At 50.5% G+C, this 20845-nt stretch overlaps 1 protein-coding gene across 1 annotated transcript; it reads right to left on the bottom strand.

The window, feature by feature from the left end:
- Positions 1 to 2723: 2723 nt before the first annotated feature.
- On the bottom strand, positions 2724 to 20175 carry CHRNB4 (cholinergic receptor nicotinic beta 4 subunit). The gene is made up of 6 exons (XM_065871854.1): positions 20121 to 20175; positions 15681 to 15829; positions 8555 to 8599; positions 8342 to 8451; positions 6270 to 7257; positions 2724 to 2864 (listed from the first exon to the last, which is right to left on the bottom strand). The coding sequence occupies exons 1-6, from the start codon at positions 20173 to 20175 to the stop codon at positions 2724 to 2726; spliced, it is 1488 nt and encodes a 495-aa protein (XP_065727926.1).
- Positions 20176 to 20845: the final 670 nt, after the last annotated feature.

Raw genomic sequence — 20845 nt, 5'->3', positions numbered from 1 at the left:
ACAGGAGGTCACAGGCCGAAAACTTCAGGGACACCAGACCAGGTTGTTGAGCCACCTGATGACAGCTTTGGCCATGAATTTGTAGAACAAAATAAATGCAAGACCTTCATTACTTTGAGCTTTATCACCTACCCCAGACCATGAGCCCCAGGCTATATAACCTTTCCCTATTCCCCAGGGAAGGGGGCACAGCTCTTGAGGCGCTAGCTTGCTGTGTTACCCCCTTTGCCAGGCAAAGATTAAAGCCATTTTTCTTGTTTCTCCAAAACTCTGTCTCCATATTTCTTTTTGGCATTGGTGCACAGAGAGCCAAGATTTTGGTATCACTAGCCATTAGGGAAAGCAAATTAGAACCAGGGTGATATACCACTTAACAGCCACTGTGTTGGCTAAAATAAAAAAATACTGTCAATACCAAGTGCAGATGAGGAAACAGAGCAACTGGATCTCTCATACTTTGCTGGTGGGAATGCAAAACAGTATGGCTGCTCCAGAAAACAGGTTGACAGTTTCATATAAACATACTCTCCCCATATAACCCAGCAATCACATTACTGAGTATTTATCTAGAAAAATGAAAAGTTTTGTTCACACAAAATACTATAAGTGAAATGTTTATAATAACGGTATTGATAATTTCCCCAAACTGGTAACAACCTAAATGTGCTTCAACAGCCATATGATGGATGCAAAAGAACAAACTATTGTTACACTCTTCAACTTGGATGAATCTCAAAGGCATTACGCTGAGTGAAAGAAGCCACTCTCCAGTGGTTCCATACTAACGTTGGTGCGTGCAGGATCTTTAATTGTGGCCCATGGGATCTAGTTCCCTGACCAGGGATTGAACCTGGGCCCCCTGCATTGGGAACATGGACCACCAGGGAAGTCCCCATTAGAGGTTATTCTTTTTTTTTAATATATAAATTTATTATTTTGGGCTGTGTTGGGTCTTCATTGCTGCACGCAGGCTTTCTCTAGTTGCGGTGAGTGGGGTGTACTCTTCATTGTGGTGCGCGGGCTTCCCGTTGCAGTGGCTTCTCTTGTTGCGGAGCACGGGCTCTAGGCGGGTAGGCTTCAGTAATTGTGGCAAGCGGGCTCAGTAGTTGTGGCTCACGGACATAGTTGCTCTGCGGCATATGGGATCTTCCCAGACTGGGCTTGAACCCATGTCCCCTGCATTGGCAGGCAGATTCTTAACCACTGCACCACCAGGGAAGTCCCTAGAGGTTCTTTTTTTTTTTTTTTTTTTTTTTTTTTTTGCGGTACGCGGGCCTCTCACTGTTGTGGCCTCTCCCGTTGCGGAGCACAGGCTCCGGACGCGCAGGCTCAGCGGCCGTGGCTCACGGGCCCAGCCACTCTGCGGCATGTGGGATCTTCCCGGACCGGGGCACGAACCCATGTCCCCTGCATCGGCAGGCAGACTCTCAACCACTGCGCCACCAGGGAAGCCCTAGAGGTTATTCTTGAAGAGACTAAACTATAGTGATGGAGAAAAGCTCAGTGGTTGCCGGGAGTTAGGGGTGGAGGGACACGTGACCATAAAGGAGTAGCAGGTGGGAGCTGTTCTGGGTGATGAGTGACTCCTATATCCTGATTACATGACTCTATACATATGTTAAAATTAATAGAACAGTACCTAAAAAGTCAGTTTTATTGTATAATAATTTTTAAAATAGATTATTTGAAAAGTCCTCCTCCATCGCACAAGTATTTTGAGTGCTTACGACTTGCCAGGCACTGTTCAAAAGGCAGTATGTAGGGGAAACCAATCAGAGCATCTGTGAGGGAGCCACACCTGACCCAGCCAGGATAAAAGCAGAACATGACCAGGGCCGCGGAGCATGGAGGAGAGAGCCATTCCTTTCAGGTGGGGAACAAGGGAAAGCTGCTGAGGGGAGGGGGAATCTGAGATTGAAGGAGGAATAGGAGCCATGTCTTCATTCAACAAACATTTATTGAGCACCTACTATGGGCCGAGCTCTGTCCTAGGCTCTGAGGATACCGCAGCAAACACGAAGGGCCAGGTCCCTGCTCTCACGGAGCTCACACTCTAGCGGATGAGAGTCTCGGGTACCGAGGGCTGCTGGAGGAAGGTGTCGGGGTAATGTGGCTGTGGGGAGAATGCTTTGGGATGAGTGACTGGGGAAGGCCCCTGGGGTAGGTGACATTGGACAAATGATGGATCGGAGCAGAGCCCTGAATGATGCAGCCATAGGAAGAGCTTACGAGACATCTGGGGAAGAAGGTTTGGGTAGAATGTACAGCAAATGCAGAGGCTCTAAGCTGGGAAGATCTTGAAGCATGTGAGGGACTAAAAGAAGGCCAGTGAACCTAGTGGACAAGGAGGAGTGCAGGGAGATGGAGTGAGAGGTAAGCCGGCATGCAGATCAGATGCCTGGCACACTGTGGGTGCCACTGCTACACGCATCTTTATCCCCAGTGCCTGCTGCAGGGAAGGAAGCCAAGCCGGAATTAAGGTGTCCAAAGACCCTCCTGTAGCGGGTTTCCTGGGTTTCCTCCAAGGCCTTCAGAGAGGACGGTCCAGGCCCCCCCATCCTTGCCCCTCCCATGACCATGGCTGTTTGATGGGGCTGATGGCTGACAGACTCATTTATTTAGGGCCTCATCAGCCGTGACCCAGAAGGAAGCAGCAGACTGTCCGTCTGGCCACTCACATCATCTCACCCCACATCCTGGGGGCCTCAGACATGCAGGGCAGCCTAGGGCCCTTCAGAAGGTGTGTGGGTCTGGAAGAGGGGAGGTAGGAAGAGCCCCACAGTGCCGAGCACACACACAACCACGAACACCCACAGGAACAGCCGGTCCACCACCATGGCCACGTACTTCCAGTCCTCAATGACCTGTGGGCAGACAGAGGGGCCGGTTACAGGCACCGAGCGCGGAGGTCCTCCCTGCTTTCCCTCCTTCCCCAAGCTGGGGCCTCACTATCTGGCCAGGGACCCCGTAGGCCACTTAGAACATGGAGTGGTAAGTTCTGAGTCTGAGGCTGGTCTTTCAGCTGGGTACCTGGGTGCTTCTCGGGTCCTCAATCCACCCCTACCCACGCTGCATGGCATCAGGGAGCCACTGGGAACCAGGCTGTATGGGAAGGTTAGGAATGGAAGGGGTTATTAACGCCACATATGTGATTCGAAACCAAACTGGATTATAAATAAGGGGAATGAAACCTGAGGATCACAAGGCCTCTGCTCTCATTTTCACCCCAAGCCCCCTGCCTGAGCTGGCTTTGCCCAAAGGAAGACTTGAGGTGCACCTAGCTGAGAGGGGGTTGGGCAATGGGACCCGCAGGACACCTGGAAATCCTATTTAATTTGCTCAGTTCCATTAATGGCAGTGTCTGCTAGTTCCTGTAATTAAGAGCCAGCCTCCTTCCACATCATCTGGGCTTCTCTCCACCTCCTTCCCCGCCCCCCATCTTCTCAGGCCCAGGTGTGGGGTATAGGATTGGCAGAAACACGGCTAGCCTCCTGAGGTGCCACCACAGATGTGCCTGCCTCCTTGGCCTGGGGGAGATGCCCCCAGAGAGACCCAGCATTCTGGTCTCCCTTCCCCTCACCCTCTTGCACACCCCAGCCTGTCTGGATCCTTCTGCATGTGTACTTGTCCTGGTGGAAAATGGCTGCATCAGCAGAACTCAGCAGGGACTCTGGAGCTGGAAATTCGGGCAGCAATGGGCAAGCGATGTCAGTGACCCAATTTGTCAGAGCCCTGGTCAGTGGTGTGCATCTCCCCTCCAGGATGATCCCCGCTCAACCAGCCCCACCAAACACACCCCCAGCCAAACACAGCTGCTGTCTGTTTCCTAGATGCAGCAGGCACCGCCCACTTTCCACACGGCACTCTTGGGTTTCTTTATGACAGCCCTAATTGCAAACAACCGTGTGTGTGTGTGCACGCGCGTGTGTGCGTGAGTGTGTGTACGCTCCTTTTCCCCTCTTTTTATATTTTTGTGCTATTTATAGTGACCAGTTAATCACCAGGGAGGGTGAAAGTGCTGAAGATGAGAAACAGCCCAGGCTGGCTTAGGGGTGGGCATGCTCTGGAAGGGAAGAAAGCCTCTTCTCTCCAGCTAGACATGAGAAAGTCGATCAACCAGTAAGGCCCCCATGTGTGTCAGTTCAGGGCAAGGCACTGCGAAGTGCAAGGAATGTTAATGACATCAGAAAGATCTGAGTATGGAGCTTGGCTCTGCTCTGTGCCAGCTGTGTGACCTTGGGCAAGTTAATGAGCCTCTCTGGGCCTAGCTTTTTTTTCTATTGTAGAATCGGGATTCAAGTAAATGACACTTCACAGGTTCCTGGCAGAATTAGCAGTAACGTATGTCACTTCCTGGTAGAGTGCCTGATGTGTGGTTGGAGCTCAATGAACACTGGCAAATATAATAACTGTGGGCCCTGCCTGGCTCCTTCCCACAAAATGCTTTTAATTAATTGAGTTAGAAAGAGGCAGAGGCCTGTGAGTGTCTAGGGGGTGGTGAGACCTTTAGAAGAGAGAGCTCAGGATGCGGGTGGCTCAGCCAGGGCTGCAGGAGACCAGTTTCTCAACCTGCATATGCACAGGAACCAGCGGGAATCTGGTGAAAAATGCAGCTGCTGGACCACCTCCCACAGAGATCCCAGCTCAGTCAGAACAGGTAGCCCCAAAGCTGTATTTTGAAAAGTTGCCCAAGTGGTTCCTAATTAGCCAGGAGGGCCCCAGTCTGTATATTAATATTTGGGAATCAATGAATTAGGTGATACTGAGTTACTGAATGGTTCTGAACTAAAGCAAGCATAATTAAATTAATTTTTTAGAAAGTGAAATCTGATAATCCTATAGAGCTGTGCTTCTCAAACTGGACCGAGCCTAGGAATCCCCTGGGGATCTGGTGAAAGCGTAGCTGCTGAGCCAGCAGGTCTGGGGTGGGGCCTGAGATGCAGCATTTCTAAACAGCTCCCAGGTGAGACCGGTGCTGCTGGTCCAAGGACCACACCCTGAGGACAAGGGTGTAGAAGAACTTGTGTGCTATATTCCGCTTGTTAGCAATTCTTTCTTTTTTTCACAGTGTAATTTTGGAGCTTTTCCACCCTGCTCTTTTCTCTTGGCACTAAATAATGGAATCCCCGTGCTTTCCCTTGAGAATGTAGCTAGTGAAAAGGAATCACAGAAAGGTAAGAACAAGGCGATGCCCTCTTTTTCACATGCAGCTGCTTGTTGTGGTGTAAAAACCTGTTCAAAGAATCTGATTTGATAAGGTGTTAAAATGCGAACATTCCCAAGAGTCTGAAACTTGTTCTCCAACCCAGTCTGGAAATGTGTGTGAAAATTTCTAACCGTACCATCACGTTCTGTGTTTAGTTATAAAATCGTCCTTTGAAGCATTAACTTCAAAGGAGTCAGTCAAGACACCTAAACTCTAGAGCTCACGGCTTTGTCCTGGGGAAGTAAACTTAACCTCTTTTTAGAAATCTGTAATTGTACTTGATAATTTATTATCCTAGTAGCAATAATATTTAAATGGATGGTTCTATACTCCTAAGAGTTATAAATGTTTGTATGGCTTCTTGGCAAGCCTGACAAGGATGGGAGCATATGCCCTTGGTGCCCTGGCCCACCTGTGTCCCTAAAGGCTGCAGAATCATTTTCCAGCCCACGATGGCCTTCCACTTTCTGCCTGCTTCTCCTCTCTTCTCTGCCCCAGGGCTTTCTCTAGCACCCAAACTGCTTGCTTCACAACCAGCTGGCAAAACCAGGAAGTGCAGGGGAGTTAATGCCCCCAAGGTTACTAGAGCCTTGGGGATGGGAGCTAATGGGCAAATACCCTCCTCCCTCCTGGGGGATGATTCTGAGAGTTGCTTCCATGCTTCCGGCTTCCGCAGAGGTTCTCTGACTGGACTAGCCTCCAGAGCCCGTGGCAGTATCCTGCTCACTGATACCGACATTGGCTTTCCACCTTTCCCTGTCTCACTTTCTCCACTTCCTCACTGTGCTTGCTGGGGATCACTTCTCAAAAAATCTCCCTCTGCCCAGGTGTTTATATCAGGTTGTGGGGAACCCACAACAAACCAAAAAGGATCACTAGTACTTCCTTCCTATCCCTTCATGCACGAAACTAGAATAAAACTCATTTCAGTTTTGGATTCCTTATTCAAACAAAGAGTTTGAGAACCCTTGTCTCATGAATTAACTTCAGGAAATGGGAAACTGACTATATTATCCCAGCCTCTTCCAATGGGCCGGTGTTGGGGGCTGGGCTAGCAACTTACACTCTGGTCCTGATCGTCACTCTTCATGTGCTGGGCAATGAAGCTGACACCCTCTAAAGCCTCCTGCACATCCTGCTTGAACCTCCCAGAAGACCTCAGCCGGAAATCCCTGGGGATACCCGCTGAGTCAGAGCCGGCTGGAGATTTGGGAGCTGCAGAGGCAGGGTTCACAAAGTACATGGAGTTCCCGTAGAGGTTGGAGGAGCTGGCGGGGCCCATGGCCGAGGCGGTAGTGGCGGCCTTGGACTTGGTCAGGTGAGCCTGACTGGGCTGGGGGGCCCTGGAGGGGCTGCTGTCAGGGCGCTTCATGAAAAGGAAAGTGGGCAGCTTGTGTAGGAAGCAGCGCTTGACCCAGGGTGCCATGGTGTGCGTGCTGGGTGAGCGGTGGTGCACGTTGAGCACACAGACGCTGGTGACGATGGAGAAGGTAACCAGCACCATGGTGAACATGAGGTATTTGCCGATGAGCGGCACGTCGAGGGAGGTGGGCGGCACGATCTTGGAGATGAGCAGCAGGAAGACGGTGAGCGCCAGCAGCACAGAGATGCACAGCGTCATCTTCTCGCCGCAGTCGGAGGGCAGGTAGAAGACGAGGATGGCCAGGGAGGTGATGAGCACGCAGGGGATGATGAGGTTGATGGTGTAGAAGAGCGGCTTGCGCTTGATGATGAAGTCGTAAGTCACGTCCACGTAGCTGGGGTCCTGCGGGTTCACCGTCCTTCGCCCAGGGAGGGCAACTATGTCCCATTCACCACTGGGGGTGAAGTCATCCATGCTGGCCGTGGGTGACTTGAGGACCATGTCGATCTCTGTGTGGTCGTAGGTCCAAGAGCGGAACTTGAGGGTGCAGTTCTGCTGGTCAAAGGGGAAGTGCTTCACCTCGATCTTGCAGGCACTCTTGTAGATGGCAGGGGGCAGCCACATTATGCTTCCATTGGAGCGGACCACCACATTGGTGTAGAGAGACACCTCGTAGGTACCGTCGGCACTGGGGGTGGGGACAGGGCGTGGAGGAGAATATCATGAAATCCATAGATGATGCCTGGCTGTTCTTAGAACTCGCCAAAGAGCCCTGCAGGATTACTTCTCACTAATCACTCTTCCAAACCCCCATGACCTCACCGGAAAGGCCTGCTTTACTTGGCAACTGCCTGGTGGCGAGAGCCCTGCCATGAAACAGCGTGAAGGCTTTACATAGATTTGCTCATTTAAGCCTCACAACAGTCCAATGAAGTAGATATTATTATCATCCCCATTTTACAGATGGGGAAAAACAAGGCTCAGAGAAGTTAGTTGTCCTCTTCAAGGTCAGAAAACTAGTAAGCAGTACAGTTAAGATTTGAAGTCAGGTCTTTCTGTCCTTAGATCACCTACTCCTAATCATTTCTCACTTCTGCTGGTAGGACTGCGACCTGGGAAGTCTCTTTATCCCCCTCCACCTACCTGAGATATTTATGCATATCAAGTCAGTGCTACCAACACCCAACACTGACAGAGCAACCGAAGGTCAGAAAGAGGACAGTATGGGGCTTCCCTGGTGGCACAGTGGTTGAGAATCTGCCTGCTAATGCAGGGGACACGGGTTCGAGCCCTGGTCTGGGAAGATCCCATATGCCGCGGAGCAACTAGGCCCGTGAGCCACAACTACTGAGCCCGCGTGTCTGGAGCCTGTGCTCCGCAACAAGAGAGGCCGCGATAGTGAGAGGCCTGCGCACCGCGATGAAGAGTGGCCCCCGCTCGCCGCGACTAGAGAAAGCCCTCGCACAGAAACCAAGAGCCCAAAATAAATAAATTAATTAATTAATTAAAAAGCAAGTTTAGAAAGAAAGAGGACAGTATGGAGGACAGAAAGAGCACTGGACTTGGGGTCAGGATGGTGGCCCGGGTCCCAGCTGTGCCTGAGTGAGTCGCAAGGCCCTCCCCATCTCTGGCCTCCAATTCCCCATCTGTAACTGAGGGTGCTGGCCCTGCTCGTCTCTAATTCCTCTTGCAGCCTGACAGCTTGGAAGTCTGGGTGAAGCGCAGGACTGGAGGCCTGGCCCTCACCACCTTGGCCAGCCCTGCCACTTAACTTGTTGTAAAGCACGATGTCAGGCAGCCAGACGCGCTTTGCGGGGATCCTCAGGATGTTCACACCCTCATAGCGGGAGCTGTTCCAGGCCAGGCGGTAGTCTGTCCATTCCTGAGCAGACAGGCAAGGCCCCGTCACTTGTAGGTCCCTCGCCGCCAAGGGGCAGCCCTGGAGAAAACGCCTCCTTGGGCTGGGGACCCTGCAGGGCACTTACCTGTTTCAGCCAGACATTGGTGGTCATGATCTGTTCTCGCTCATTCTGAGGAGGGAAATGAGGTTATCAGTTCACCTGTTAGGAGGTGATAGACCACACTTTATCAAGCAAAAGTCTCTGAGCTCCGGGGCCATATGACCAACCACCAACTTAACCTCCTCGGAGGGCTCAGACGTATTTCCCACCTAACATGCCTGCGACAAACCTCATGATCTCCACCCAGACCTGGGCCTCCGCTGGCATTGCCATCTCAGTGAATGGCATCCCCCAGCCATACAATTCCGCAAGCCAGAAACCTGGCAGTCGGCCCTGATCCCTTGCCCTCTGATCCATCAGTAAGTCCTGTAGGTTGTACCGCCTACATGAGTCTCAAATTTGTCTGATTCTCCCCATCTCCTCTGCCACCATCATCTGTTACCTGGACTGTTGCAGTAGCCTCCCAACTGGCCTTCCTGCTCTGCCTTGGCCTGCCTTTAGTCTATTCTCTATAGAGCAACGTGGGTAATCCTTTTAAAATCTCAGCTCCTCAGACTACATCTCTCTGCTGAAACCCTCCACTCCCCTCCCATCTCATCTAAAGTGAAAGCCAAAGTTCTGCCCAGGACCTGCAAGGACATCCATGATCTGCCCCCCTCCCCCACCTCCATCCCTATTAGCTCTAGTACCTCTTACCTCAACACTTTCCTGTTTGCTCATCCCACTTCAGCTATACGTGTCTCTTTGCTTCTGCCTTTGCACATGTTATTCTCTCTTCCTGGAAATCCACACAGCTGACTTCCTCACTTTCTTCAGGGCTTCCCTGACCTTTCTACATAAAATAGCACCCCGTTCCCCTCTCTCCCTGCTTCATTTTTCTTCTTTTTTAAAAATAATTAATTAATTAATTTTTTGGCTGCCTTGGGTCTTCGTTGCTGTGCATAGGCTTTCTCTAGTTGTGGCGAGCAGGGGCTACTCTTTGTTGCAGTGTGAGGGCTTCTTATTGTGGTGGCTTCTCTTTGTTGCAGAGCACAGGCTCTAGGCATGCAGGCTGCAGTAGTTGTGGCTCACGGGCTTAGTCGCTCCGCGGCATGTGGGATCTTCCCGGACCAGGGCTCGAACCCATGTCCTCTGCATTGGCAGGTGGATTCTTAACCACTGTGTCACCGCTGCTTCATTTTTCTTTATAGCTCTTATCACCACTGGCCACCTCTATTTGTGTATTATATGCCACCTCCTACTAGCGTCTAAGTTCCTTGAGGGCAGACAGCACCTAGAAGGGTATCTGGGATGTATCAGATGTGAAATAAATATTTTCTGAAGAATATAAGAATCCTACCACAATAATCCAGGCCACCATAATCCATCTCTCACCTGAACCACTGCAAGACCCTCCCAACTGGTCTATGACCACTCTGCACACATACCCCATACAGACACACATCTATTCTTCCTCTGCAGCCAGAAGAAACTTCCAAAGTTCCTGCCATTTCCCCCTTAATCCTATTTTTACTTAGGTCACTTCTGTGGCTTCCTTCACATATAAAATAAAAATCCAACTCCTTCACAGGGTCTGCAAGGTCTTGCCAACTTTCCCGGCTTCATTTCACCTTTATTCTATGCCCTTCCCCCGACATCCGCCCTGGCCTTCTTTAGTTCTCCAAATGTGTCTTGTGCTCTCAGTCTGTACCAATTTCCCTGCCTCCTCTTCACCAAGGTAACGTCCAGCATCTTGATATCAGCTTGGAAATCACTTCCTTTAACTAGGCAAGCATATCAGTAGAAAAAGGTTCAGTTGCCAGTCACAGAGAGCCAGAGTGACACTGCCTTAAATAAGTTTCTTTCTCTCTTGTAACGGTTTGGACGTACAGGCATACCTTGTTTTATTGTGCTTCACAGATACTGCATTTTTTCAAAATCAGAGTTTTGTGGCAACTCTGTGTGGAGCATCTATTGGCCCCATTTTTCCAACAGCACTTGCTTACTTTGTGCCTCTGTGTCACATTTTGGTAATTTTTGCAATATTTTAAGCTTTTTCATCATTACTGTATTTGTTACAGTGATCTGTGATCAGTATCTTTGATGTTACTACTGCAAAATATTACAACTCACTGAAGGCTCAGATGATGGTTAGCATTTTTTAGCAATAAAGTATTTTAAACTTAAGTTATGTACGTTGTTTTTTAGACATAATGCTATTGCACACTGAATAGACGACAGCATAGTGTAAACATAAGTTTTATATGCACTGGGAAACCAAAAAAAAATCATGTGACTTGCTTTATGGTGATATTCACTGTGTTGCGGTGGTCTGAAACCAAACCTGCAGTATCTCTGAGGTATACCTATAATACGGTGGCTTTGCTCTACAAAGTCCTTAGGGACCCAGGTTCCTTCCAGATTTCTTCTCTACCACACCTAGAGTGTGGCTCTCATCTGCATGGTCCACAATGACTGCTGCAGCTCCAGTCATTACACCCACATTCCAGACTGTTGAGGGGTAGATGGGAAGAGGAGAGAGAGGATGCATGCCAATGTCTCCCCCCAACCCCAAATGTCTTGTTTTAATTAGAGTATTTAGGCCATTTACATTCAGTGTAGTTACTGATAAATTTGGGTTTAAACCTACCATCTATCTGTTTTCTGTTTATTCCCTTTCTCTCTTTTCTTGCCTTATTTTGGATTAACGATTTTATTATTTTATTATCCATTTCTCCCGATATTAATGTGACTCTTCTTGACTTTTTAGCATCTGCATCTAATATAAATTAGTTCTTTCATCACTTCCAGAACAAGGCAAGAACTTTAGAACATTTCAATTTCATCTACCCCCTCCTTACTTTTGGGTTATTGTCATGTATCTAATTCTACATATAATTAAAACCTTGCAAGATATTTTTTTCTGTTTTTTTATACTGTCAATATCAATTCAAATTCACCCATATATTTACCCTTTCTGTTGTGCTTCATTCTTTCCTACATTTCTATATTTCCATCTGGGATCATTTTCCATATTGAATCTTCTTGTATTAAATTCTTTCTCTCTCTCTCCTGAAAACATCTTTATTTCAACTTCCTATTTTTTTTTAAAAATAAATTTATTTATTTATTTATGGCTGTGTTGGGTCTTCGTTGCTGTGCGCAGGCTTTCTCTAGTTGCAGTGAGTGGGGGCTACTCTTCCTTGTGGTGTGAGGGCTTCTCCTTGTCGTGGCTTCTCTTGTTGTAGAGCACAGGCTCTAGGCGCACAGGCTTCAGTAGTTGTGGCACGTGGGCTCAGTAGTTGTGGCTTGCGGGCTCTAGTGCTCAGGCTCAGTAGTTGTGGCCCACAGGCTTAGCTGCTCCGTGGCATGTGGGATCTTCCCAGAGCAGAGCTCGAACCCATGTCCCTTGCATTGGTAGGCAGATTCTTAACCATTGTGCCACCAGGGAAGCCCTCACCTTCATTTTTAATTATATTTTTACTGGTGGTATATTTCTAGGTTTGCCGTTTTTTCTTGCAGCACTTAAAAAATGTCATTCAATTTTCTGGCTTCCATTTTCAGCTGTTAGTTTTATTGTTGCTTCTGACTTTTGTTTCCCCCGACTTCTTTTAAGATTTGCTTTGTCTTTGGTTGTCAGGAGTTTGAGTATGATGTACCTGGGTATGATTTTCTTTGTATTTACCCTTATAGGGTTCACAGAGCCTCTTGCATGTGTAGATTAATGTCTTCAGTCAGTTTTGGAAAAATCTCAGTCAGTATCACTTCAACCTCTGTTTCTTATTTTTATTCCCATTCTTTGTGGAACTCCAAATACACGTTAGACCTGACATTTTTATCCTGTATCATATTATCTTCTTTTCTGTATTTTCCTTTCTTTTTTCTATAATTTGTCTAGATATTTTCGATTGACCTCTCTTCCTGTTCATTAACTTTCTCTTCTGCTATGACCAATCTGCTATTAAACCCATCTAATAAATTTTAAATTCTCCATCATTATAAGTTTCTTGAACATATTAATGCATCACATTTTCTTTTCAAGAATGTTTATTTATTTTGTTTATTTTTAATAGTGGTAAAATACACATAAGTTTTACCATCTTAACGGCAGTTATTTAAAAGTCTATGTCTGATGACTCCAGTATTTGAATCATCTGTGTGTCTGTTTCTCTTCTTTTCTCTCTTCATTTTTTCTTATTTAGTCTTGTCTTATTGCCTGCCTAGTAAGTTTTTATCTGACTTTATCTGCCTCCAGGGACGACTTACTTTGGCTTTATGGCAGGCAGTTAGAGGAGGGACAGATCACCTACATCTAGTCTGTGACTGAGCTGGTTCAAAGCAGGTTTTAGTTTTTGTGAGGGCTGGTCTGTTCTTGATTCATTTTGACTCTTAGCAATGCTCCTTGCAAGGTCCTCACCAAGGCCCCATCTCCTTAGTGGGGCTCCAATTCCAATTTGTGTCATCCTAGCCCTGTAAGAGTGCCAAGCATTCAGCTAGGCTTCCCAGCCTCTTAGCCACCACTCTGTACTCAGCTCCCTAGCCCCTTGGCTCTATACTGTTTACCAATCATCAAACGACAGGAAAAGCACCAGAAGCTATCAGGGTCACCTCCTGGATCCTGGTCCTTCAAGTCCTGGCTAAGCTCTCTAAGACCTTCAAACAGATTTGGCGGAGGACAGGCATTTTTGTCCCCCTTTTCTAATTGTTCTTGTGGAAAAGTTAATCTGCAACAAGATACTCTATCATTACAGAAAGTTGAAAACCTTCATCTGTCGTAAAAAATAATTTTTTTAAAGTTGAGGTACAATTTACATACAGTGAAGTTGAGGTACAATTCACATACAGTGAAATGCATAGATCTTAAGGGTACAGTTTGATCAGTTTTAACAATGCATTATTCAGGTAACCCACCTCCTTTCAAGGTATAGAACATTTCTGCCACCCAGAAAGTTCTCTCCTTCTTTAGTCCGGTGCCTTAGTCCCCTTTACTCCCCCACAGCTGCCTTCCCAAAGGCAGTCCTGGCCTTCCCAAAGAGCTGCTTCTGAAGGCTTGCTGGCCTTACACAGCACAAACTCCCTGCCTGCTCCCTAGAAACTTCTATCTTTAAACTGGTTATGCCCATAACCCTCCCTCCTTGAAAACCAAACCCTGAAATACAAAAGGAAAAATAACCCCCCAAACCTCATATTTGTTCTGTACACAGCTTTCAGGATTATGACAGCTCACAGTGCTACACTCATAGGCATGGGGCTGGAGGCTGTGTGCCCTCCTCCTTCTGGTAACTTCTATTATCCCACAGGGACCACAGAGCAGATCTGGCAGGGGCAGCCTTAGCCTGGAAGTGTGGCTAGAGCTGCCTTCCTGGTCCCCCTCACCAGGGCAGCAGCTGCAAGGCAGCAGCTGCAAGGCTGCAGCTGGGCTCACTCCATTAAGCAAAAAGCCATTGGCTGGACAATAACACTCAGACACCAGCCTGGGAGCGGCCTGCTGGAAGCACTTATTCCTTCCAGTTGGCCTTCGGAGGGGAGAGGGACAGAGAGCACAGGCTTTTCATCCCTCCCCCATTCTTGGGCTGTGCTTCCTCCCAGGGGAGGAAGCCAGCCATTAATCTGGCCAAAGCCTTGGTGAGGGCTGTAGGTTGGAGGGGCTGGGTTTGTGAGGGCTGAGTGCGCTAGAGAGAGAGGGTGGCAGTAAGAAGGCAGCCACCAGACCAGAGGAGGCTCAGCCGCATTGGTTGGCTTCCCAAGGCTCAGGAGGAGAGGCACGGTGGATTTCCAGTGCGCTGGCAAGGTCTTGGGAAAAGGAGCGGCCAGTCAGTGTGCGGGGCTGGGCGTCAGGCAATTTGGGATCTACTTCTGGCATCGCCAGAACTCCTGGACAAGGTCCTGGGTTGTTCATCTGATCTTTTTCCATATGCATAAATTAAGGAATTTGCCTAAACCTTGAGACCCCTGACTTGGCCTCTAAGTCATGATTCTTTCATTCCAGACATGCCGTCTGTGCCTTTGCACGTGCTCTTCTCTTTGCTAGGGATATCCTGCCCACTTTGTGCACTCTAGTTTCCCAGTTTGGAGTCACCTGCCAATCCATATCCCAGAACCAGTTAAAATGCTTTGGCTTCAAGCATAGCTGGATGTTCAACAAAACATCCAACTATGAGTGGCTAAAACAATAAGGACATCTGTTATATCACATAAGAGAGCAGGCCAGTCATTTCAGCGTTGGTTAATGCAGTAATTCAATGATGTCAGGATTCTAGGTTGTTGACAGTGATGTTAGGACTCTGTGATTCTCTTGTTTTTCCCCCACAATCATGAGATGGAGGCCATAGTTCCAAATATAAAACCTTCACATGACAATGTCTATGGCAGGAAATGGCAAATCTTTTCTTGGGTCCCTTTTTGAGTATGAGGAAAACTTTCCCAGAGACCCCCGCCCTTTTAGGCAGCCCCTACATCCCAATGCCAGGGCTACAGCTCTTGCCTAAGCCCTGACTGATCGTTGGCTGGAGGAATAGAATTACCATGGTTAGCTACGACTTAACAATACGTGGCAAGGAGGCCGGAGAAGGGCCCATGAAGTTCGTGAGTATCCAATATCAAGTCATAGTTTTATTAACAAAGAAGTTGTGAGGCAGGAATGTCCACTGGGTAGCCCGCCAATGGGCCTGCCATAGACAAGGTGGGCCTCCAACATGGCCATAAGCTTCTCCTCCTTCTACCCTATCATCTCCCCCAGTCTGCTCAACAGATGACCTCACATACCCCCTACCTACTGGGGGGAGATAGGAGCTAGGTACAGAAACCGATGGGTACAGAGGCCCAGGTGTAGGGACAGGACCAGAGGCAGCTGCTGCATCGGTCTAGCCAACTGAGGGTCTGGGTAAGTGAGGGCGGTCACTGCAGGTATGGAAATGAAGAATGGACTACAGAGTGCCAAAGTAGGGTTGTCAGGTCTTGATGTGTGGATGTGGGGCCTCGTAGGGAGTGCTGAGGAAGGTGCCTGAGGGAACCATGGCTCATTGTTAATCTTCCCTGTGGCCCTTTCCACATCCCCACGCAGGTTTGGAGCCCTGCCCCTGGAAGCAGCTCTGAGGGGAGCATGCATATGAGGAGCATGTAGCATACTGTGTCCAGCCGTGGGGAAGGCACAGCTGCCCCCTGTACCTACCACACTGATGAGCTGTGCCAGGGAGAGCTGCAGCTGGATGGAGATGAGCTCTGAGGAGCTGGTGGCTGGGCGGATCAGGTTGTTGTAGCGGGTTTTGTTCAGGAGGTCATCCATGAGCTTCTCCTCCGCGTTGGCCACGCGGCAGTCCCCTGGGAAAACACATAGTCAGATCTGCTGGGTCCTCATCTAGCTGATGGCAGTGAAAGGGAGAGCTGCGAGGGCCAGAGAGCACAGGTGCCCTCGGGGCCAGCTGGAGCAGCTAAGGGGCTGGCAGGCCTGCCTCTCCTTGGAGACTTCAAATTAAATCTACCCAAGACAGAGCTCAGCTCTCTCCTCCCACGCCCTACATCTTCCTCCTCCTGCTCCGTCTAGCAATGAATGGCACCCCACACTCTAGACATCTAGTCCAAAACCTGGGCATCTATTTTGACCCTTTCCTTGGTTCATCCAAGGGGCCACCCAGTTCTATCTATTCTACTTTCCAAATCTCTCAGTCTGTCCTCCCCTCTCCATCCCTCCTGGTCTTGGCTCACCACCCTGCCCCAGGCTCTTCCAGTAGCCTCCTTGCTGGTCTCCCCACCCCCACTCTGCCTCTGCCATCATGTCCCATTCAGTGCCAGAGTGGTCTTCCTACAGCTACTGAACCACAGCCCATCCCTGCCCATAACCTCTCAGAGCTGTCGGCAGAATTCAAATGCAAACGTTTCGGCTTGCCATCCAAAGCCCCTTGGCAGCAGCATTTCTTCCTCAACCTGATCTCTTCTTACCTCTCCACCTCTACGCCCAGGTACTGTATATTTTGGCCATATATACTGCTTTCCTTTCCCCATGTGGCCTTCATTGTCTCACTTCTAAATCTTCAAGCACACTCTTTCTTCTGCCAGGACAGCCCCCCGGCGACCAGCCGTCAAATATCTGAGAGTCTTTCTTGTGCCAGGCATTGTGTTATGTGCTGGGGGTAACAGCCAGCATAAACCCTGGCTCCTGCCCTCAGGGAGCCTCCTGTGTAGTGGAGGAGAGATATTATTCAAACGTGGGTTTGTGTGCAGAGCTGGGGAGATGGTGGCGCTTTCACTGAAAGAGCAAAGGCCTGGGCCAGCGGGAGTTTGCTGGGATCAGACTTGGCCCTACAGCGTTCAGGGTGTACCTTGAGACACCAAATGGAGGGGTCCAGATGGCAGTTGGCTCCTGGTCTGGAGCTTAAAGGAGAGGTCTGGGCTCAGAACCATACCTGCGAGCCAGCAAACGCAGCCTCCTGCAAGGAGCCCCACTGAGCTCCCACAGCCCCAGATCTGCCCCTTTTCACAGCCCAGATCTCTTGCCATGTGGCGTTTGGGTCTTTGTCCCATCTCCCTCACACATCTGGGGAGTGAAGGGGAGGTTCAGGAACTCGATCGTTCACTCTGGTGACGTCAGGTAAGGGCAGTTTGGGGAGGGGCCTGGGAAAGAGGGAGCCTCAGAGGAAGTCAAGGACACCTGAGCAGGAGACCCCAGGAACAGGGGAAGATATGCAGGTGTGCAGAGGAAACAGTGTCGGGGGGCAGGCAAGAAAGTGGGAAAAGGATAAGGGAATAAGGGAGGCTGAGGAGGTGGGGTTGGGTCTGCCGGCTCACCAGGCCCAGGACTGGGATTACATCCTCCGCTGAGGGGCCAGTTCACTCTGTTTTACCAAATCCCACCCTCTGGATGCGGCCAGAGGGCCCAGAGTGTGAACTGCCTGACAGAGCAAGTCTGAGGTGGACTCCTGGGTGGGTGCTGGGCTGGACACGAGACCACGGGGAGCAGCCACCACCCTGCCTGCTCCATGCACTTTCCAACTCATTGCCTATCTGGAGCAAATGCAGCATTTAATGCCTGTGAAAGATGCTCCCAGGGCACCTGCTGCCCACTGTCCCTCCCCCAACCTGCCCCAGGCTGTCCAGAGGGGGTCCTTTGGATGCTTGGCCTACATACTGAGCCCTGTCTCTCATACCCTGGACCCCCTCCCAGAGGCCAGCTGCTTAAATACCCTGGAAGCCAGTCTGTAGCCCCAGGTTATAGCTGGGTCTCTCCCATAGCCCCTCTTTATTATATATATTTGAGTTGACCCATCATTTCAGCAGGGTATGACTTGCCCAAGTCCATCAAGCATGTCTGGGACAGCTCGGGTCAGAATCTGAGGCTTCTGGTCCCCAGCCCTGCAGTGCTGGGGGAGGCTGCGTCCCACATTTCTGCAGCCCCAGGAGGCTGGTGTACCTAGGTACCTGAGAGGCATGGGCTGCTCTGCAGGCTGCGGGGGCTTGTGTTCCTGCTCCAAGCCCACCTGGGATGCTCAGGTTGCTCACCTTTGGGCCTGTCCTGCCTCTCAGTCGTTCAGCTGGCCCCCAGGGACCCTCACCCATCTTGAGGACCAGTTGTGGGATCCAGAGAAAGAGGTTCCGAAAACCTTAGACAATTTAGCCCACTCTCTATTTCTTATCTGGGGAAACTGAGACCAAAGAGGGCGAGGAACTTACTAAAGGAGTCCCAGCAAGTCAGAGGCAGAGCCAGTTAGAGGCCCTCCCCTAACCCCTGTGTCTTCTTTCGCGCCCTTGCTAACTTCCTGGTAAGGAGCCTGTCCCTGCAGAAGCCATGTTGGTGTCCACAGCCAAGTGTGTACTCATGCCTGTGCCTGTGTTTGTACTTGTATACATGCATGGGGGGCAGAGGGGTTTCCAGACTATATTTGTTTAGGCTTTTCAGTCTACTGCTTTATGCCTGTGTGGCCTGCCGGGTTCAAAAGACAAGGAACAGGCCTCTCACCCCCAGATGACAGGGGTGGCCCAGAAGAGGTGGAAGCTTCTGGGGCACAGTTGGGGGTCACCTCCCAGCCCTGGGGCCGGCACAGTTACACAAAGAGGCCACCACTAGGGGTCAGTCGTGACCCAGTGATTCTGAGAAGGAGTGGGCCCACCCTGCCTCTGTCCAGGGCCTTGCCTTCCTTGGCCTTCTCTGGAAAAACTGCTCCCCACCAGTAAGGGGTTAACAGTCTGAGAAGAAGCCATGGCTGGAATTCTAAAACGTGTGAGTGTGTGTACGGATTGAAAAAGCAGAGCAAATGGTAAAAATCTATATTGGTAAAACGGAAAGGCAATACCTATTGGTTTGGAATACAAACCATAGAAAGTAAAGGGTCAGTGGAATCTTGGCAAGTGGGCATCTGAAAGGCAGAGTGATTTTCAGTTGGGGATGTTTGTCCTTACCTGAGGAAGGGAACAAGAGATTTGTATTTATTAAAAGGCAGCTATGGATTCTTTTCAAAAAGTTGAGGTTTTTACGTTTTACAAAAAGCTCACAATATATTATCAGTAGCTTCTCCAATCATGTGCAAGAATCACCTGGATGCTTGTATAAATGCAGATACCCAGGCTCCATTTCCGGAGATTCTGATCCTGTGAGCCTAGGATGGGGCCCCGGGAATGTATAGTGGGTGTTTCTGATGCAAGTGGCCCCAGGACCGTACTTAAGAAACACTGCAACTGACTCACATCTGAGTCCCTAAGTATGTAGTCAAGGCATATCATCCCCATAGAACAGATAGGGAAACTGAGGCCCAGAGAGGGTCACTGAGCAAGTGGTGACAGATCCAGGGTGCACACATGGAGTGCAGACACCATCTTTGGTGAGATCTCCGCTTCCTTATAGGAACTTCATATGTCCCCCTACCCCTTACCTCCAACACCCCTGGTGGTGTGTCTCTGTCCAAGGAAGATATAGCCCTGGTCCTCTAGGCTGACTAGGGCTTGGAGGACAAGCTTGGGCTGGAGGGTAGGAGCTGAAAGAGTCCTTGGAGCTCAGGTGGGGAGACTGAGGCCGGGAGCAGACAATCCTCACCATATCTGGACTCTTGCCTGGGAAGGGCTAACTGGATTTCCCTTCCGGGTGTCTGCAGGTTCCTGAGGGCCAGGCTCCACTTCACCAGCCCCGCACTCAGCCAAGCTGGCTGTCCCGGCCGGCCAACCCCTAGGAGTGGGTGACCAGAGGCAGAGGTGCCATAAAAGTGTGTTTTCTAGGAGATCCACCCCCAAACACACTTGGGCTGGCGAGTTGGGTAGCCCCACCCCCCACCCTCAGGCTAAGTTTTCCCTATCTACAGTAGCGCTGGGATTAAGCAGAGCTGCCTGTCAAGCGGGTACCACTCAGCCCCGCTGCCCAGCCCAAAGGCGCTCCATATGGAGGGTGGCCCTGGCGGCCGCGCAGAGGACAGGCGGTCCCCACCCCAAACGTCGCAGACCCACTCATCCTGACCCGCCCCTGCTGCCGCGAGTGGGCTTAGCCCCGCCCACGCCCCCATTCGTCCAGGACAATCTCGGGCCACTCCCCTGGGTGCTCGACACCCTCCCTTCCCTCCCACCTGTGGCCAGTCCAGCCGGGCTCTGGCCGACCCAGGCGTCCCTCCCTCCTTCCCCGAACAGAACTCACCTCGCCCACAAAGGGCAACCAGGGAGAAAAGGAGCAAGGGGAGCAGGCTTCTCATGACGGGCGGGGGCTGGAGAGGCAGCCGAGGCGAGTTCAGCGGTCGGACCACCCGGGCACCGGCGGCCGCGGGCAGGCGAGTGAGAGCCGGTGCCCACGGCCTCGGAGGTTTGAAGTCGTGGTGACGGCGGGCACTAGGACCCCGGGGAGAGCCCAGCCAAGCCCGCTTGGGGGTAGCAGCTGTGAGCTACGCCCACAAGGGGATGGGGCGGGGCAGAAGAGACCCCAGGGGCGGGGCCGGCAACAACCCGGCGGGACTGGCTCTTTTCGGCCAACTGCCTAGGGTCGTCGCCCAGCGGCTGGCCTCTGCGCTTCCCGACCTACTCCGGCCTCTAACTTTCCTTGAAGGGAGGTCGGCGGGACCGTGCATGCACCCTTTGTACAGTTGGGGAGACTGAGGCAGACGCTGGCTCGGGATCCCTCTACTGTTGGGGAAAGTGGTTGTACTCCAGCCGGGAGGTCCCTGGGCTTTGTCTGCCGTCAGGACTCAGGAGGTCTTTCAGAAAAAGATGTCAAGTCTATGCTCATGCCGTTTGCTGGAAAAAAAGGAGCACTGCAGGGAGTGGGGAGTAAGCCAGCTGGAGTGGGGTGCAGCTATCTGCAGACATTGGGGAAAGGGAGCTTAGGAAAAGTGTGTGGAATTCGGGAGGGTGAAATAGCTCAGGGTCCCC

Source organism: Phocoena phocoena, chromosome 2 (genome assembly GCF_963924675.1).
Source record: "Phocoena phocoena chromosome 2, mPhoPho1.1, whole genome shotgun sequence".
Taxonomy (NCBI): domain Eukaryota; kingdom Metazoa; phylum Chordata; class Mammalia; order Artiodactyla; family Phocoenidae; genus Phocoena; species Phocoena phocoena.
Note: the sequence above shows the minus strand (reverse complement) of the source record. Positions and strands in the feature narration are given on the sequence as shown.